The sequence below is a fragment of the Mesoplodon bidens genome (assembly GCF_964165515.1).
Source record: "Mesoplodon bidens genome assembly, chromosome: 6".
NCBI classification, from domain to species: Eukaryota; Metazoa; Chordata; class Mammalia; order Artiodactyla; family Ziphiidae; genus Mesoplodon; species Mesoplodon bidens.
Window position 1 is genome coordinate 76908323 of NC_138162.1, and position 13369 is coordinate 76921691.

At 44.8% G+C, this 13369-nt stretch overlaps 1 protein-coding gene across 1 annotated transcript in view; it reads right to left on the reverse strand.

Moving 5' to 3' along the window:
* DOCK8 (dedicator of cytokinesis 8) overlaps positions 1-13369 on the reverse strand; it is a 226762-nt gene that overhangs the window by 13430 nt on the left and 199963 nt on the right. The window contains exons 40-46 of the mRNA XM_081236682.1: positions 12867-13010; positions 10919-11050; positions 10319-10453; positions 8576-8665; positions 4856-5092; positions 1782-1925; positions 458-564 (exon numbers count right to left, since the gene is read on the reverse strand). Coding sequence (XP_081092808.1) covers positions 458-564; positions 1782-1925; positions 4856-5092; positions 8576-8665; positions 10319-10453; positions 10919-11050; positions 12867-13010 — 989 coding nt within the window. The remainder of the gene's footprint in view (positions 1-457; positions 565-1781; positions 1926-4855; positions 5093-8575; positions 8666-10318; positions 10454-10918; positions 11051-12866; positions 13011-13369) is intronic.

A 13369-nucleotide genomic window follows, 5' to 3' on the forward strand; every position in this document is an offset into this window, starting at 1 on the left:
TTCATCAGTGGAATATCAGCACATTGAAGGAAGTATGCGCTACTTGGATTCAGAAGACCTGGTCTGAACTCAACTCTGCTACTAACTTGCTGTGTGACCTTAAGTAAAATCATTTCCCATCTCTGAACGTCCATTTCCTCTTTTGTAAAATGAAGATTTATTTTACAATGTGAGATGATAAATATGAAAGCACCATACAGTTTGTTAGTTACTAGTGCAAGTAGTGTTGCTCTATGCAGGCTTCTCAAACTTGAGCGTGCATTCGAATCCCCTGGAGGACTTGTTAAAACATAGGTTGCTGGGTCCCACCTCTGGAGGGTCTTACTCAGTAGGTCTGATTGGTATCTGAGAATTTTCCCATCTAGCAAATTTCTCAAGTGATGCTGAAGCTGTTCGCCTGGGGACCACACTTTGAAAACCACTGCTCTACTGAAATCCCAGCCATTTCCCCTCTTACCGCATTATGAATTCTTTAAAGCATAATCTCAACTTGTTGTGATGTCGATAGAGTTTTGGGTCAGCTGGAATTTCAGCCAAAAATACTTGGGCTACTTCCAGTGGTCCCTGATGGGAAAAGTGAAAAACATTACTGATGTTGGAAAGAAAGTGAAATTACTTGGGAGGAAATGTTGGGAGTGAGGTCGTAGTTTGAACATTTAATTTTGTTAGTTTGACCAAAACAAAATATCAAGAAAGGTCTTGAACTTCTCAGGAAAATGCTGATTCCTTAGGAGGAGTTTGCAGTTTTAGGAGAATATTCAAAAGTATAAATGTATTTCCTTAATCAAATACTACTAATTACAGATTTTCCTTCATATAGAAAGGTAATATACTACATCAAAGGGTATGTGATTAGAGATTGTCTTGATCCAGCCATTCATATTCATTTGTCTAGTTGCCCTAGTGGCAAGCACCATTTTGTGTAATTGCTGGCTTGAGTCAGAGATATGCATAGTACATGTGTAATCTATGGTTGTGGGCTTATAAAGTCTTCCATTTTCATTAAAAGATTGGGACTTACAAAAGCAAAAGCTTCCTAATATTTTCTGATCATGGAAATGTAACAAATACTATTTCTGTCCCCTTGATATTATGTGGACAGAGAATTTTTGCTGGGGAGTCCAGTTGTGCCGAATGAGGAAAGGGTCACGGCACTCATTGAGTTTTTGCATGTGGAGGTGTGCAGATCTAGTTCTGAAATTAAGGAAGCACACTGGACAGAGAGAACTAAGCTAGTATGCCCTCCATCTGAGGCCGGACTAGTTCCATGCTGAGATCGGAGTTAGAATTCTAACGGATCTGAGAAGATCCAGTCTGTTTTGAAGTGGCCCAAGAAGCCGGTTCCAGGTCATTCCTGCTTAGCAACGCTCCGGGCATACTGGTTTCATCTGGTGACTGACCCAGGGGTTCAATGTCCTAGACCCTTTCCCTTCTCTCCTACAGGCCTTCTCAGATTTATCTCAAGCCTTGCAACAACTCTGCCTAAATTGGGCATGACTAAGCACTCCATCTGGATCATATTGCCAGGACTGGCCCCAACTTCTCCAAAAAATGGTACTCCTTAGACACGGTCCACTCATCTCTAGGATTTCTTGTCTACCTTGGGTTGTTACAGAAGGGAAGGGAAGGGACCTCCTCAAGTGTTCAGTGTAAGTTTAGGAACATCATTTGTATGTTGATCAGACTCCTCATCGACCTCAAGAAAGGAGGGAGCAGACATATAGTAACACAAATCAAAATAACAAGAACCAGAGGAGTTGCCACCAGCTGGTTTTGCTTACCTGATTGACAGTAGCTCCGACAGAGCCTTGCAGCACCATCTGAAGCATCTTGGCATCAGGGGGCTCCTGGTTAATGGCCACTGCTAACTGCAGGGTCTTCTTCTTCATATCTTCAATGGCAACTTCAATTGGGGTCAAAACAAACTGAACATAAGACATAAATGTAGGAAAGTCACTGTCAGGTCTTATAAGCCATGGACAAACCTGGAGCTATGACAAAGAGGACACCTGGGTTTGAAGCAGCAGCTAAGAAGGCTTTCAGAGAAATTTAGAATCATCAGGACAGGTTAAGAGGAAGGAAGAGCCTAACATTTCTTGAGTACTTATTATGTTCCAGGAACTTGACATGCATTTATGATTTACTTCTTCAAACAACTTCCTGTTCTCTCCACCTTGCAATCAAAGAGGTATTTGTAAGGTTAAGTAAGTGACACAGGTCCTAAGTGGGGAGGTCAGATTTTGACCACAATAATGTCTACATTCAAAATCCATGTTTTTTTCTACACTGTTAGGTTTCCTTTCCTGTTGTTGAAGAAGTTACTTGACTTATAATTGGGAAAGCTATTAGAAGCACAGCATTCAAGATTTTCTTCTCCACCATAACACAAGATTTTGGCATCATGTGTGCCTTTTCTAACTCACCCTGAAGGTGAATTCTTAGTAAAGAGAATTCTCTTAAGGGTCAATCTGCTAGTTGCTAAGTTCTGTTGGCTTGGAGTATGACCTTTTCTGAATTTTATTGATGGAGTCATGTCCCCTCCAAATTCAAGTATTTAATTCCTAAACCCCAGTACCTCGGAATGTGACTTTATTTGAGACAGGGTCTTTATAGAGGTAACCAAGTTCAAAGGAGGTCATTACGATGGGCCCTCATCCAATATGACCTATATGTCCCTACAAGAAGAGGAAAAATCTGGACATAGGGACATGCACAGAGGGAAGATGATGTGAAGAAACCCAGGGAGAAGGCAGCCATCTACAAGCCAAGGAAAGAGGCCTGGAATAGATCCTTCCCTCACGTCTTTCAGAAGGAACCAACCCTGCCAACACCTTGATTTTTGACTTCTGGCCTCCGGAACTATAAAACAAGAAATTTCTGTTGTTTAAGCCACCCAGTCTGTGGTACTTGGTTACAACAGCTCTAACAAACTAACACACTGGGGTTCTTAGGGAACTACAAATGGCCCAGAAAAATTGTGAGGACTCTTACTGGGACCGTGAGTTTATTTCTGTGCTGTGCCGACATGTCCTAGTGCTGAAGAGTCTAAAACAGTAAGAAAGACAGCAGATGCCTTCTAAACAAACCTTCTCTTAGCTGAGTCATCAGTTCTGGCTTCCTTTGCCCTCTGTGAAAACCACTCTCTGATGTGGTTGCTGAACACTTGAGCTGGTGGACGGCTCTCCAGTAGCCTCAGTCCCTGTGCTCCTGCCAAGGAGGTGTGTATTCACCACAACTCATCAGTGCTTGTTTACCAACTTGCTTACGCTTGTTACACTTGTTACTTTAATGACCTAATCTAATTCCATAATGCATCAACTGGTGAACTATGGCTGTGGAAAGAAGGAGAGTTGTTTCTATGAAAACCAAGCTAATGCTTGGGCAAGATGTTATGAAAACAAGTTGCTATAAAAGATTCCTGTTGGGGCTTCCCTGGTGGCGCAGTGGTTGGGAGTCCACCTGCCAATTCAGGGGACACGGTTCGTGCCCCGGTCCAGGAAGATCCCGCATGCCGCAGAGCGGCTAGGCCCGTGAGCCATGGCCACTGAGCCTGTGCGTCCGGAGCCTGTGCTCCACAATGGGAAGGGCCACAACAGTGAGAGGCCTGTGTACTGCAAAAAAAAAAAAAGAGATTCCTGTCTTATTAGGTGTGCACAAGACAATGGTAAAGGGCTAGGGGGAAAAATCATAAAAATCCAGAAGCATTCTGCTCTTATATTGTTTAACAAGGATCTTTAAGCTCTCACTCTGCTTTACAGAAACCAAAACTGAACATCCTGGACACTGCATATGGTTTATACAAGAAAGACAGTGCTGAATCGTGATCAGCCAACCCTAAATCACAGACAAGGCTGTGGCTCTACACAAAATGAATGACAAATAAGTGCACATGTATATATTTTAAAGTAAAAGAAAATGTTTACAGTATGTTTAATTTTGAGCAGTTTTGTAGCTTGAGACATTTTCTCAATCAGTGCCATTACAATGAACTTGAAGACTTGTGCTACACATGGAACCAGAAAAAAGAAAGAGGTCTTCCCTGTATCAACATTTAGATAAGGAAACTGAATGAAGATAAGTGCCTTGTGCAATGTCACAGGAGGATGCTGGGACTAGAAGACAACTGGTCTCCTGTCTGACTGGCATGGTGCCCTCTTCCAGCTCAACACAGACTCCTTGGGGCTCTGCTCACTTGCTGTTCCTGCCTCTGACGATGAATAACAGAACGCTGCCTGAGTCACATGGAAGCTTTTAAATATATAAAAATCTAATATAAAATATGGTAAACTTGGATATTTCATGTAAATTTAACATTAAAATATAAAGACATAGTAAGTATTATAATTGTGTACATATATTTATGTTAAAGATATAACTTTAAAGTAGAAAATGCTTAAATATAAAGTGTGCTATAAAACATGTAGCTGCCTAAATAGGATTCCCTGGCACCATGAGAGTGAGAGGATACCCACCATAATAATGTTTCAAAGGCATCCCTTTTTATTTATTTATTTTTTTTTTTGCGGAACATGGGCCTCTCACTGTTGTGGCCTCTCCCGTTGTGGAGCACAGGCTCCGGACGTGCAGGCTCAGTGGCCATGGCTCACGGGCCCAGCCACTCCGCGGCATGTGGGATCTTCCCGGACCGGGTCACGAACCCTTGTACCCTGCATTGGCAGGCGGACTCTCAACCACTGCACCACCAGGGAAGCCCAAAGGCATCCCTTTTTAGATTTTCACCTGAGTCTGCCATGAAGGAGCATGAAGGAGGTTTGTGTGTCATCCTGGGAGGTGACCCAGGCCCACTCACTCAGTGGTGGCCTCCGTCCAGAGCCCATTCCCTCCAGAGCCTTACCTCCTCCTTCTGGATGACGCTGATCCTGGTCTTGATGTAGGGGAAGGCGTGCATGGTGGTCAGGACAGTGTTCCGCCGGTACTGCTCGTGCAGTTCTCCCCGAGGTCGGCCCTCCAGGGTGAAGGGGGTGGTGTACATAAACCTCCGCAGATCGAAATTCTTCTCAAAGTAGGTTAGCCTGTCTTTCATCTCATACTCATCAAAGTAGGGCTCCACAAAAGTGATCTGTATGTAGGCCTGAGGGGCGAAAGAGAAGGGGTGAGCTGGTCTGCAAACTACCACCCAGGATGCACTGGGGGGCACGCGGAGCACAGAGGGGCAGCACCACCCCTGTGTGCTCACAAAAGCCGCAGAAGCTGAAAGCATCAGGCGAGACATCGGCCATCGGCCATCCTTCCTCTCCACCCCAGGGATATGAGAGACAGGACTGGGAGAAGGGACGGGAGTGCGCCCGTGTGAAGTCAGGTCCACAAGCTACCCCTCCTAGCAGAGCTGCTCATCCAACTGAAACTTGGGGTGAGAGTTTGCAAACTGCTATTCAGAAGAAGCAAAACTTTCCTTTTCAGAACAACTATGACCACTGCGTGTTTATTAGAACGGCCAAACTAAAGCAACTGACAACAACAAGGGCTGAGAAGGATGGGGAGCAGCTCGAGTGTGCATACACTGATGGTGGGAATGCACAGTGGTACAGCCACCTTAGGAAACAGGTGGCCATTTCTTATATAGTTTAATTATACTGACCATATGACCCAGTAATCCCACTCCGGTGCACGTGCCCAATAGAAATGAAAACTTATGTTTACACTAAACCCTGTACACAAATGTCTATAGCAGCATTATTCATAATAGACAAAAAATAGGAACAACCCAAAGGCCCCTCAAGTGGGGAATGGATAAACAAACAGTGGTACATCCTTATAGCAGAATACTACTCAGCAATAAAAAGGAATGAACCATTACAAGATGGATGAATCTCAAATGTGTTGTGCTAAGTGAAAGAAGCCAGACTCAAAAGGATATATGATTCCACTTATTTACTGTATAATTCCACTTATGTGGCATTCTGGAAAAAGCAAAACAACAAAGACAGAATACAGATTAGTGATTGTCAGGGGCTGAAAACAGAGGGAGGGAATGACTACAAAGAGGCATGGGGAAATATTTTGGGGTGATGGAACTTTTCTATGTCTGATTTTGGTGGTGGCTCCATGTGCTTGTCAAAATTCATAGAAATAAACACCAAAAAAGTGAATTTTACTGCATATATTTCATTTAAAAAATGTACACACATACACATGAGCCCACACAAACATACTATGAAGAAGAGCACTTATTTAAAAAGAAGGCCTTGGGCTTCCCTGGTGGCGCAGTGGTTGAGGATCCACCTGCCAATGCAGGGGACACGGGTTCAAGCCCTGGTCCGGGAAGATCCCACATGCCGCGGAGCAGCTGGGCCCAAGTGCCACACCTGCTGGGCCTGTGCTCTAGAACCCGTGAGCCACGGCTGCTGAGCCCACATGTCACAACTACGGAAGGCAGTGAGCCTGGAGCCCATGCTCCGCAAGGGGAGAAGGCACTGCAGTGAGAGGCCTGTGCGCCACAGCGGGGAGTGGCCCCTGCTTGCTGCAAGTAGAGGAAGCCCGCGCACGGCAATGATGACCCAACTCAGCCAAAAATAAATAAATAAATAAATAAATAAATTTATTAAAAAAAAAAGAATAACAATGACTATAGTCACTGCAATACCCACCCACTGAAATGGATGGATGAGGTCACTGATCTCAGACCATAAATCACTATTGAGTGTGATGAAATCTGGTTATAATTCTGGCTGCAGATTCTCATTTAAAACTCTCACAACCTACTTCGGGCGTTTTAACAGAGGGGAAAAGAGAACTGTGTCAGGGATGTCACTGGTAACTCTACGTGGCATGTGCTGGGCACAGATCACCGTGGGCACACAGCCAATCCTGTCTTTCAAAGATGTCAAACATTTCTGTGTGAAGCTTAGCTCAGCTACTTACCACAGTTATTGCTTCCAGGCTAGATTAGGGAGTGTATCTGAAGTGAGTGAGTCCTTTGAAATGTGTAGAAAAACAAACTCTTAGATTTGGACACTTCTCCCTACTTGCAACATCTTCATAATATCCTGGAGGACGGAACTGAGAGAAGAGTTTGAACTCTTCATTTTATAGGCCTGCCAGATGATGACTGGAGAGGGCACAGAAACTCTGGGATACATCCCAGATCTTGCCCTATGTGTACCCTTTATCACGAAACTATAATCATCAGTGTAGCCCTTTTCTGAGTTCTGGGAGGCATTCTAGTGGGTTATCTACTGAGAGGTGCTATGGGAACCCACAAATTTGTATTTGTCTGGTCAGAAGTGCAAGCGGCCTGGGGTCCCACTTGAGGCTGGTGTCTGAAGTTAGGGCAATCTCCTGCAGGACGAGCCTGTAACTGGTGGAGTCTGACCCTAACTCTGGGTGGTGAGCATCAGAATTGTATTGCAGTACACCCAACTGGGGGTGAGACAGAATACATCCTCACTTGAAAAGTGAGGAAACTGAAGTCCAAGCCCTTTTCATCATTCCTCCAACAGCATAATGACCCTGCACTTGGCTGAAAAGAAGTCCTCCACCAAATGCTGTCAGTGAGAAGTTTGTATCTTTTCAACATATTTTAAATTGAGGATTCAAGGTTTTAATAGAAGGGCAATAAAGAGAAGTGATTAAAAGTGCAGGTTTGGGACTTCCCTGGTGGCGCGGTGGTTAAGAATCCACCTGCCAATGCAGGGGACACGGGTTCGAGCCCTGGTCCGGGAAGATCCCGCATGCTGCAGAGCAACTAAGCCCGTAGGCCACAACTGCCTGTGCTCTACAGCCCGCGAGCCACAACTACTGAAGCCCGCACACCTAGAGCCCGTGCTCCACAACAAGAAAAGCCTCCACAATGAGAAGCCCGCGCACTGCAATGAAGAGTAGCCCCCGCTCACTGCAACTAGAGAAAGCCCGCACGCAGCAATGAAGACCCAACACAGCCAAAAGTAAATAAATTAAATAAATTTTAAAAAAATCTTCTTTAAAAAAAAAAGTGCAGGTTTGAGGATGACAGACCCTGAGTTTGAATACTGGTTTTGACACTTGCATGATCTTGGAAAGCTGCTTACCCTTTCTTTTCTCATCTGTAAAATAGGAATAACAACACTTATTTCAAAGGGCTTTAGGAGGATGAAATGAAATGCTGTACGTGAAGGGTCTAATGCAGTGTCAGGCACACAGATGATCGTTAATAACTGGTAGCTCCTATTATGATCCCTGCCTTTGAGTATTGTTTCTTTTTTTTTTTTTTTTTTTTTTTTTGCAGTACACGGGCCTCTCACTGTTGTGGCCTCTCCCGTTGCAGAGCACAGGCTCCAGACATGCAGGCTCAGTGGCCATGGCTCACAGGAGTAGCCGCGCCGCGGCATGTGGGATCTTCCCGGACCGGGGCACGAACCCGTGTCCCCTGCATCGGCAGGTGGACCCTCAACCAGGGAAGCCCTGAGTATTGTTTCTTTAAGACCTAACCAAATAGTAGTTAAACGGTAGACAAAAAAAAAATTTGGCTGCATTGAAATGACTTGAAGAGTCCAGACAGAGGAGGTCATGTTATGTTTTTGGGTGTAGAACAAAGGGAATCAGAGCCTGATGGTTATTTTTTGCAATTTTCCCATACCTTGTTAGGGTCCAACTTGCTTTTGTCCACAGGAGCAGAGTCTTTTATCACTTCCACAAATTCTGCACCAAAACACTGACTATAAAATCCCTAGGCAAGAGAAACCAACAGATTATAAAGGTTATTTTAATATACTGCAACTCTTTGTCTCTCAGAAGTGGAATACGTTTGGAACAAGTGTAAGGGAGAATATGCTTTTTTTTTTTTTTTTTTTCTTTTTGCGGTATGCGGGCCTCTCACTGTTGTGGCCTCTCCCGTTGCGGAGCACAGGCTCCGGACGCGCAGGCCCAGAGGCCATGGCTCACGGGCCCAGCCGCTCCGCGGCATATGGGATCCTCCCAGACCGGGGCACGAACCCGTATCCCCTGCATCGGCAGGCGGACTCTCAACCACTGCGCCACCAGGGAGGCCCAGAATATGCTTTTTGATTACTGAAAGTCCCTCTAAGCTAACGAGGCAAGTTCAGCATTTCCTGAGACAAAAATAAAAACATAAGGAAGTCCAGCATTGCAAACTGATATATGCTTCCTTATAAACTCTATGCGTGACATCTAATTCAACCAACATCATCATATTTCCTAAAGATGCTCCAGGGGCATGGAACTATTTACTTCTTGCCTTTTGTACCCTAGGGTTTTGGAGGTCACCAGGCTTCCCGTAATGGGACAAACCACAGTGCACAGGAAGATAAAATATATGCTTCTAGTACTAAATTGGGGAAACAAATTAGGGAACCAAGTGGCCTGGGGTCAATTGCTAATTCCTCTCATGAGCTGAACAACTTTGGGCAAGTCACCCAACCACTCTGAGCCATGGCTTCTTTGGGTCAAGTAAGGATTAAAGTCTGTTGTCTCACTTGGCATGGATGGAGCAATTTGACAATGAAAGTGTTTTAAGTTTGACAGCCACGAAAGGGCATAAATTCAAAGCAATAGCAAGAAAGCAAAGAAGTGAATCTCTGGTTGTTGTCAGCAGTTCAGGGGACCCCAGTTATTCAGTCTGAGATGGTTTTGTTTTGAGGGCACCCCCTGACTTTCCTCCTGAGTTCTCAGTGCTTGGCCCTTTCAACGTCTGTTTCTTTTTTTATCACTCTTCTCTATGTTGTTTCTCCTTTTCTCCAGCCTTTCCTCCAAGAACATGCTGCTCTCTTCTGCTACGTTACGGATCAAATATAAACAGCAGGTTGGATTGGGGCTGCCAGCCCATGGAATGGGATGCTGACTCTGATTATCCAAAGAGGGGTGCTCCTTGGTCAGCAGGGAGAGTTCATTTGTTCCAGGTCACAGCGGGCCTATAGTCAAGCATCTCCATGTCAGAGTGGGAAGTGTTGTCTGGTGACACCAAAAGGATGACCACAGCATTTTCTAGGGGTAATTTGATAATTTGGCCCAATGACTTCAAAGTCAAGAGGATAAACTTCAAGCTGAAAAACTATTACTAAAATTTGGAAAGGTTTATAAGAAAGCACATGACATTGATTGAATTTGGATGCTCCTGAAAAGAAATATTCACCATATAAACTTACAAAGTTTGAAAAGTATGTACAGAATCTTAGGGGAAAGCTATCCTTATCTTGCTTTACCTCATGATCTCACCTAATATCTTGATATTATACAAGCAATGTGGGAAACTTTATATACGGATCAATGAGGAATCCATGACTCTTGGTTTTGTTGTAATGACCCACTCTAACCTGTTTGTGTAAAGCACACAATGTCAATCACCTGGAATCACTTGTCTTACCTCTAGTCTATGAGAGATCTCAGGAAGCTTGGTAATTGCAGGCTCTTTGTAAATGAATTCCTTCTCATCCAAGTCCCCAAATTTGGATCCATAGAAACCAACTCGAAAGTAGGTTCCAAACATTCTCTTATGACCCTGATGAACAAAATAAGACAACCTCTCCTTAGTTATGTAATTCATGAGGATCCATTGAGATGAGAGGGCAGGAGTCTTTTATTGTTGGCTTATAAAGCATTCTATTCCTGTGGCTAATACAAACAGAATTCACTCCTTTAAAAAATTTTTTTAATGTTTATGGAATAAACTTGGGAAATAATGGCAAAAAAAAAAAAAAATCCCATGAAAGATTTCTAGGACTTCTCAAGTGAATTTAAGATTTTCACATTCCTGGTTGTAAAGTAATTCAAGCTTCCTTCTTTCACAGTTTGAATCACGGTCCTCTGTCTCTTCTCAGCCCTCTTCCGTTTGATAGGAGAGAGCTACAATAATGATGTCCTTAAGGTAAATCACTCCCTAGAGAGGAAGGAGGGCTAAGCATCTCTGAGACAGGGTCACCTGCTGCCAGATTATAGGACCTGTTAGCCAGGATGCCCCCACTACCTTGCTAATGATGCTGTCAAAGGTCTTCTGCAGCTTTTCGTGGGTGGAGGTCAGCTTCCGGAAGTCTCGATGAGCTTCCAGGATGGGGGTGACCAGCTTGTAGACCTCATTGACCGTCTCGTACAGTCCTCCCTTGGAAAGAGGAGAAAAAAATCAAAAAGAATTTAATCCACTGGAAACTTAAAAGAGCAACCAGAGTGCATTAGGCATTGGAGAATGGATTTATTAGTGGCACCACAATATTTTATAGAGCAGGAATAAAGTCTGAGCGTCTTTGGGATGGCTGTAGCATTCAAACTGAACTAGACACACTAAATGGTCCTATTTGATAATGTTAAGTTGGAAAAAGGAGTTTCCTGGGGAAAAAAATAGGACAGGAGACTGGCAGCAGGAACTAAGAACAATTCAGGAAGGCAGCTTTAGCATATTTAAATGTCACCAGGGGTCCTCCTGTAGCCAGATGTTCATTGCATGCCTGAAAAGAGTTAGGGGTCTATCTACCTGGTTTTCTAGAATTCCAGGAAAAACAAGAGTATCTTGGACTTTATGTGAATTCTGAAAGGGAAAGCTGGAAAAAGAGAAGATAGTCAAAATAAAAATTAAAATACATAGATTGTAGGATGGAAACTTGGAAATGAAAAGTAGAGAAGAAAGAAAAATATCAAGATGAAAACAAAACTGGATCAACTAAACAGTGAAGTATTAAATATTTGCTTGGCTTAAAATTTGAGGGAGGGCTTCCCTGGTGGCGCAGTGATTGAAAGCCCACCTGCCAATGCAGGGGACGTGGGTTCGAGCCCTGGTCCGGGAAGATCCCACATGCTGCAGAGCAGCTGGGCCCGTGCACCACAGCTGCTGAGCCTGCGTTCTGGAACCTGAGAGCCACAACTTCTGGGCCCGCGAGCCACAACTACTGAAGCTCACGTGCCTAGAGCCCGTGCTCCGCAACGAGAGAAGCCACAGCAGTGAGAAGCCTGCGCACCACGACAGAGAGTAGCCCCCACTTGCTGCAACTAGAGAAAGCCCGCGAGCAGCAACGAAGACCCAGTGCAGCCAAAAATAAATAAATAAAATAAATAAATTTATTTTAAAAAAATTTGAGGGAGTAGGGAAACTATGAAAATGAAAATGAACAACATACTTTCTTCCCTGCCCTGAATCTCAATGACTTAATCTATATATATATATATATATATATTTTTTTTTTTTTTTCTTTTTGCGGTATGCGGGCCTCTCACTGTTGTGGCCTCTCCCGTTGCGGAGCACAGGCTCCAGACGCGCAGGCCCAGCGGCCATGGCTCACGGGCCCAGCCGCTCCGCGGCATATGGGATCCTCCCAGACCAGGGCACGAACCCGCATCCCCTGCATCGGCAGGCGGACTCTCAACCACTGCGCCACCAGGGAGGCCCAATCTATATATTTTTAATCTCTCTATATTTTTCTCTTATTAGGAGTGTTTAGACCCAGATTAGGTTAATGAGGGGAGTCTCCATGGCTTCCACCCTCACATTTCTCTGAGCTGTCCCTGGTCTGTGACGATCCTGAGGATTACTCAGCTGTCAGCTGAGTCCCTCTCTCAAAGAGAGGGAAAATAAGAGAGTGAGAACGTGCCTCGTGATTTATTGTGTAACCCTGGGCAAGCCATTTCCCCTCTTTGTGGCTTAGTTTCCACCTCTGTTAAATGGAAATAATACTGTGAAACTGCTGCCCAGCCAGTGAGCGTGCAGTGAAAACCAGAATACTGCAGTGATGAAAGGCCTTCTCACCTCCCTGAATGCTGAGGCAATTTACATACATCAAAGTCCTCCAGCCCCTCCTCTGCCCTGCACGCCCCTGAACGTGGTGTCATCATGAAGTGGGACTGGCTGGACGTTAAGACCGGCGCTCAGGGCACTGACACCAGAGTTCAGGCTGACTGTGGAAGCCCAGACAGCTGTGTGCACTGACCGTGCTGAAGAGCTCGGCTGCCTGCTCCAGGAGGCCCACCAGGCCGCTCTCGGTGAAGTACCGGCCGGAGCACACCCCGTCCTCATCCGGCGACAGGGTGTCATCAGAGACCGCAGACTCCTCCAGCACGTTGGAAGAAATATTCTGAAAGAGATCATAGTATGAGCCAGGAGAACAGGGGAATCTGACTAACAAAGGCCCCACAGGAACCCGTAACATATGGAGGAGGAAGCCCTGGCTCCAAGATCCTCACCATCCCTCATCATACAAGGTCTGTAATTCCACCCACAAGAGCCTTTGGCTGCCACTCATTTTGAAAGAATGCACAGAACAACTGGCCTTCAAAACTCAAGATTTTCTTTTCTTTTTAACTATTGGGAGATACAGAAAGGACACTTCCTTCAATGGAACAATAGTTGAGTTGCTTTAGAGAAAGGACCCTAAGGGACGTCCAGCAGGGGTCGTGGTTTTTAAAAGCCAAAGGCCAACGAACAGTTAACTAG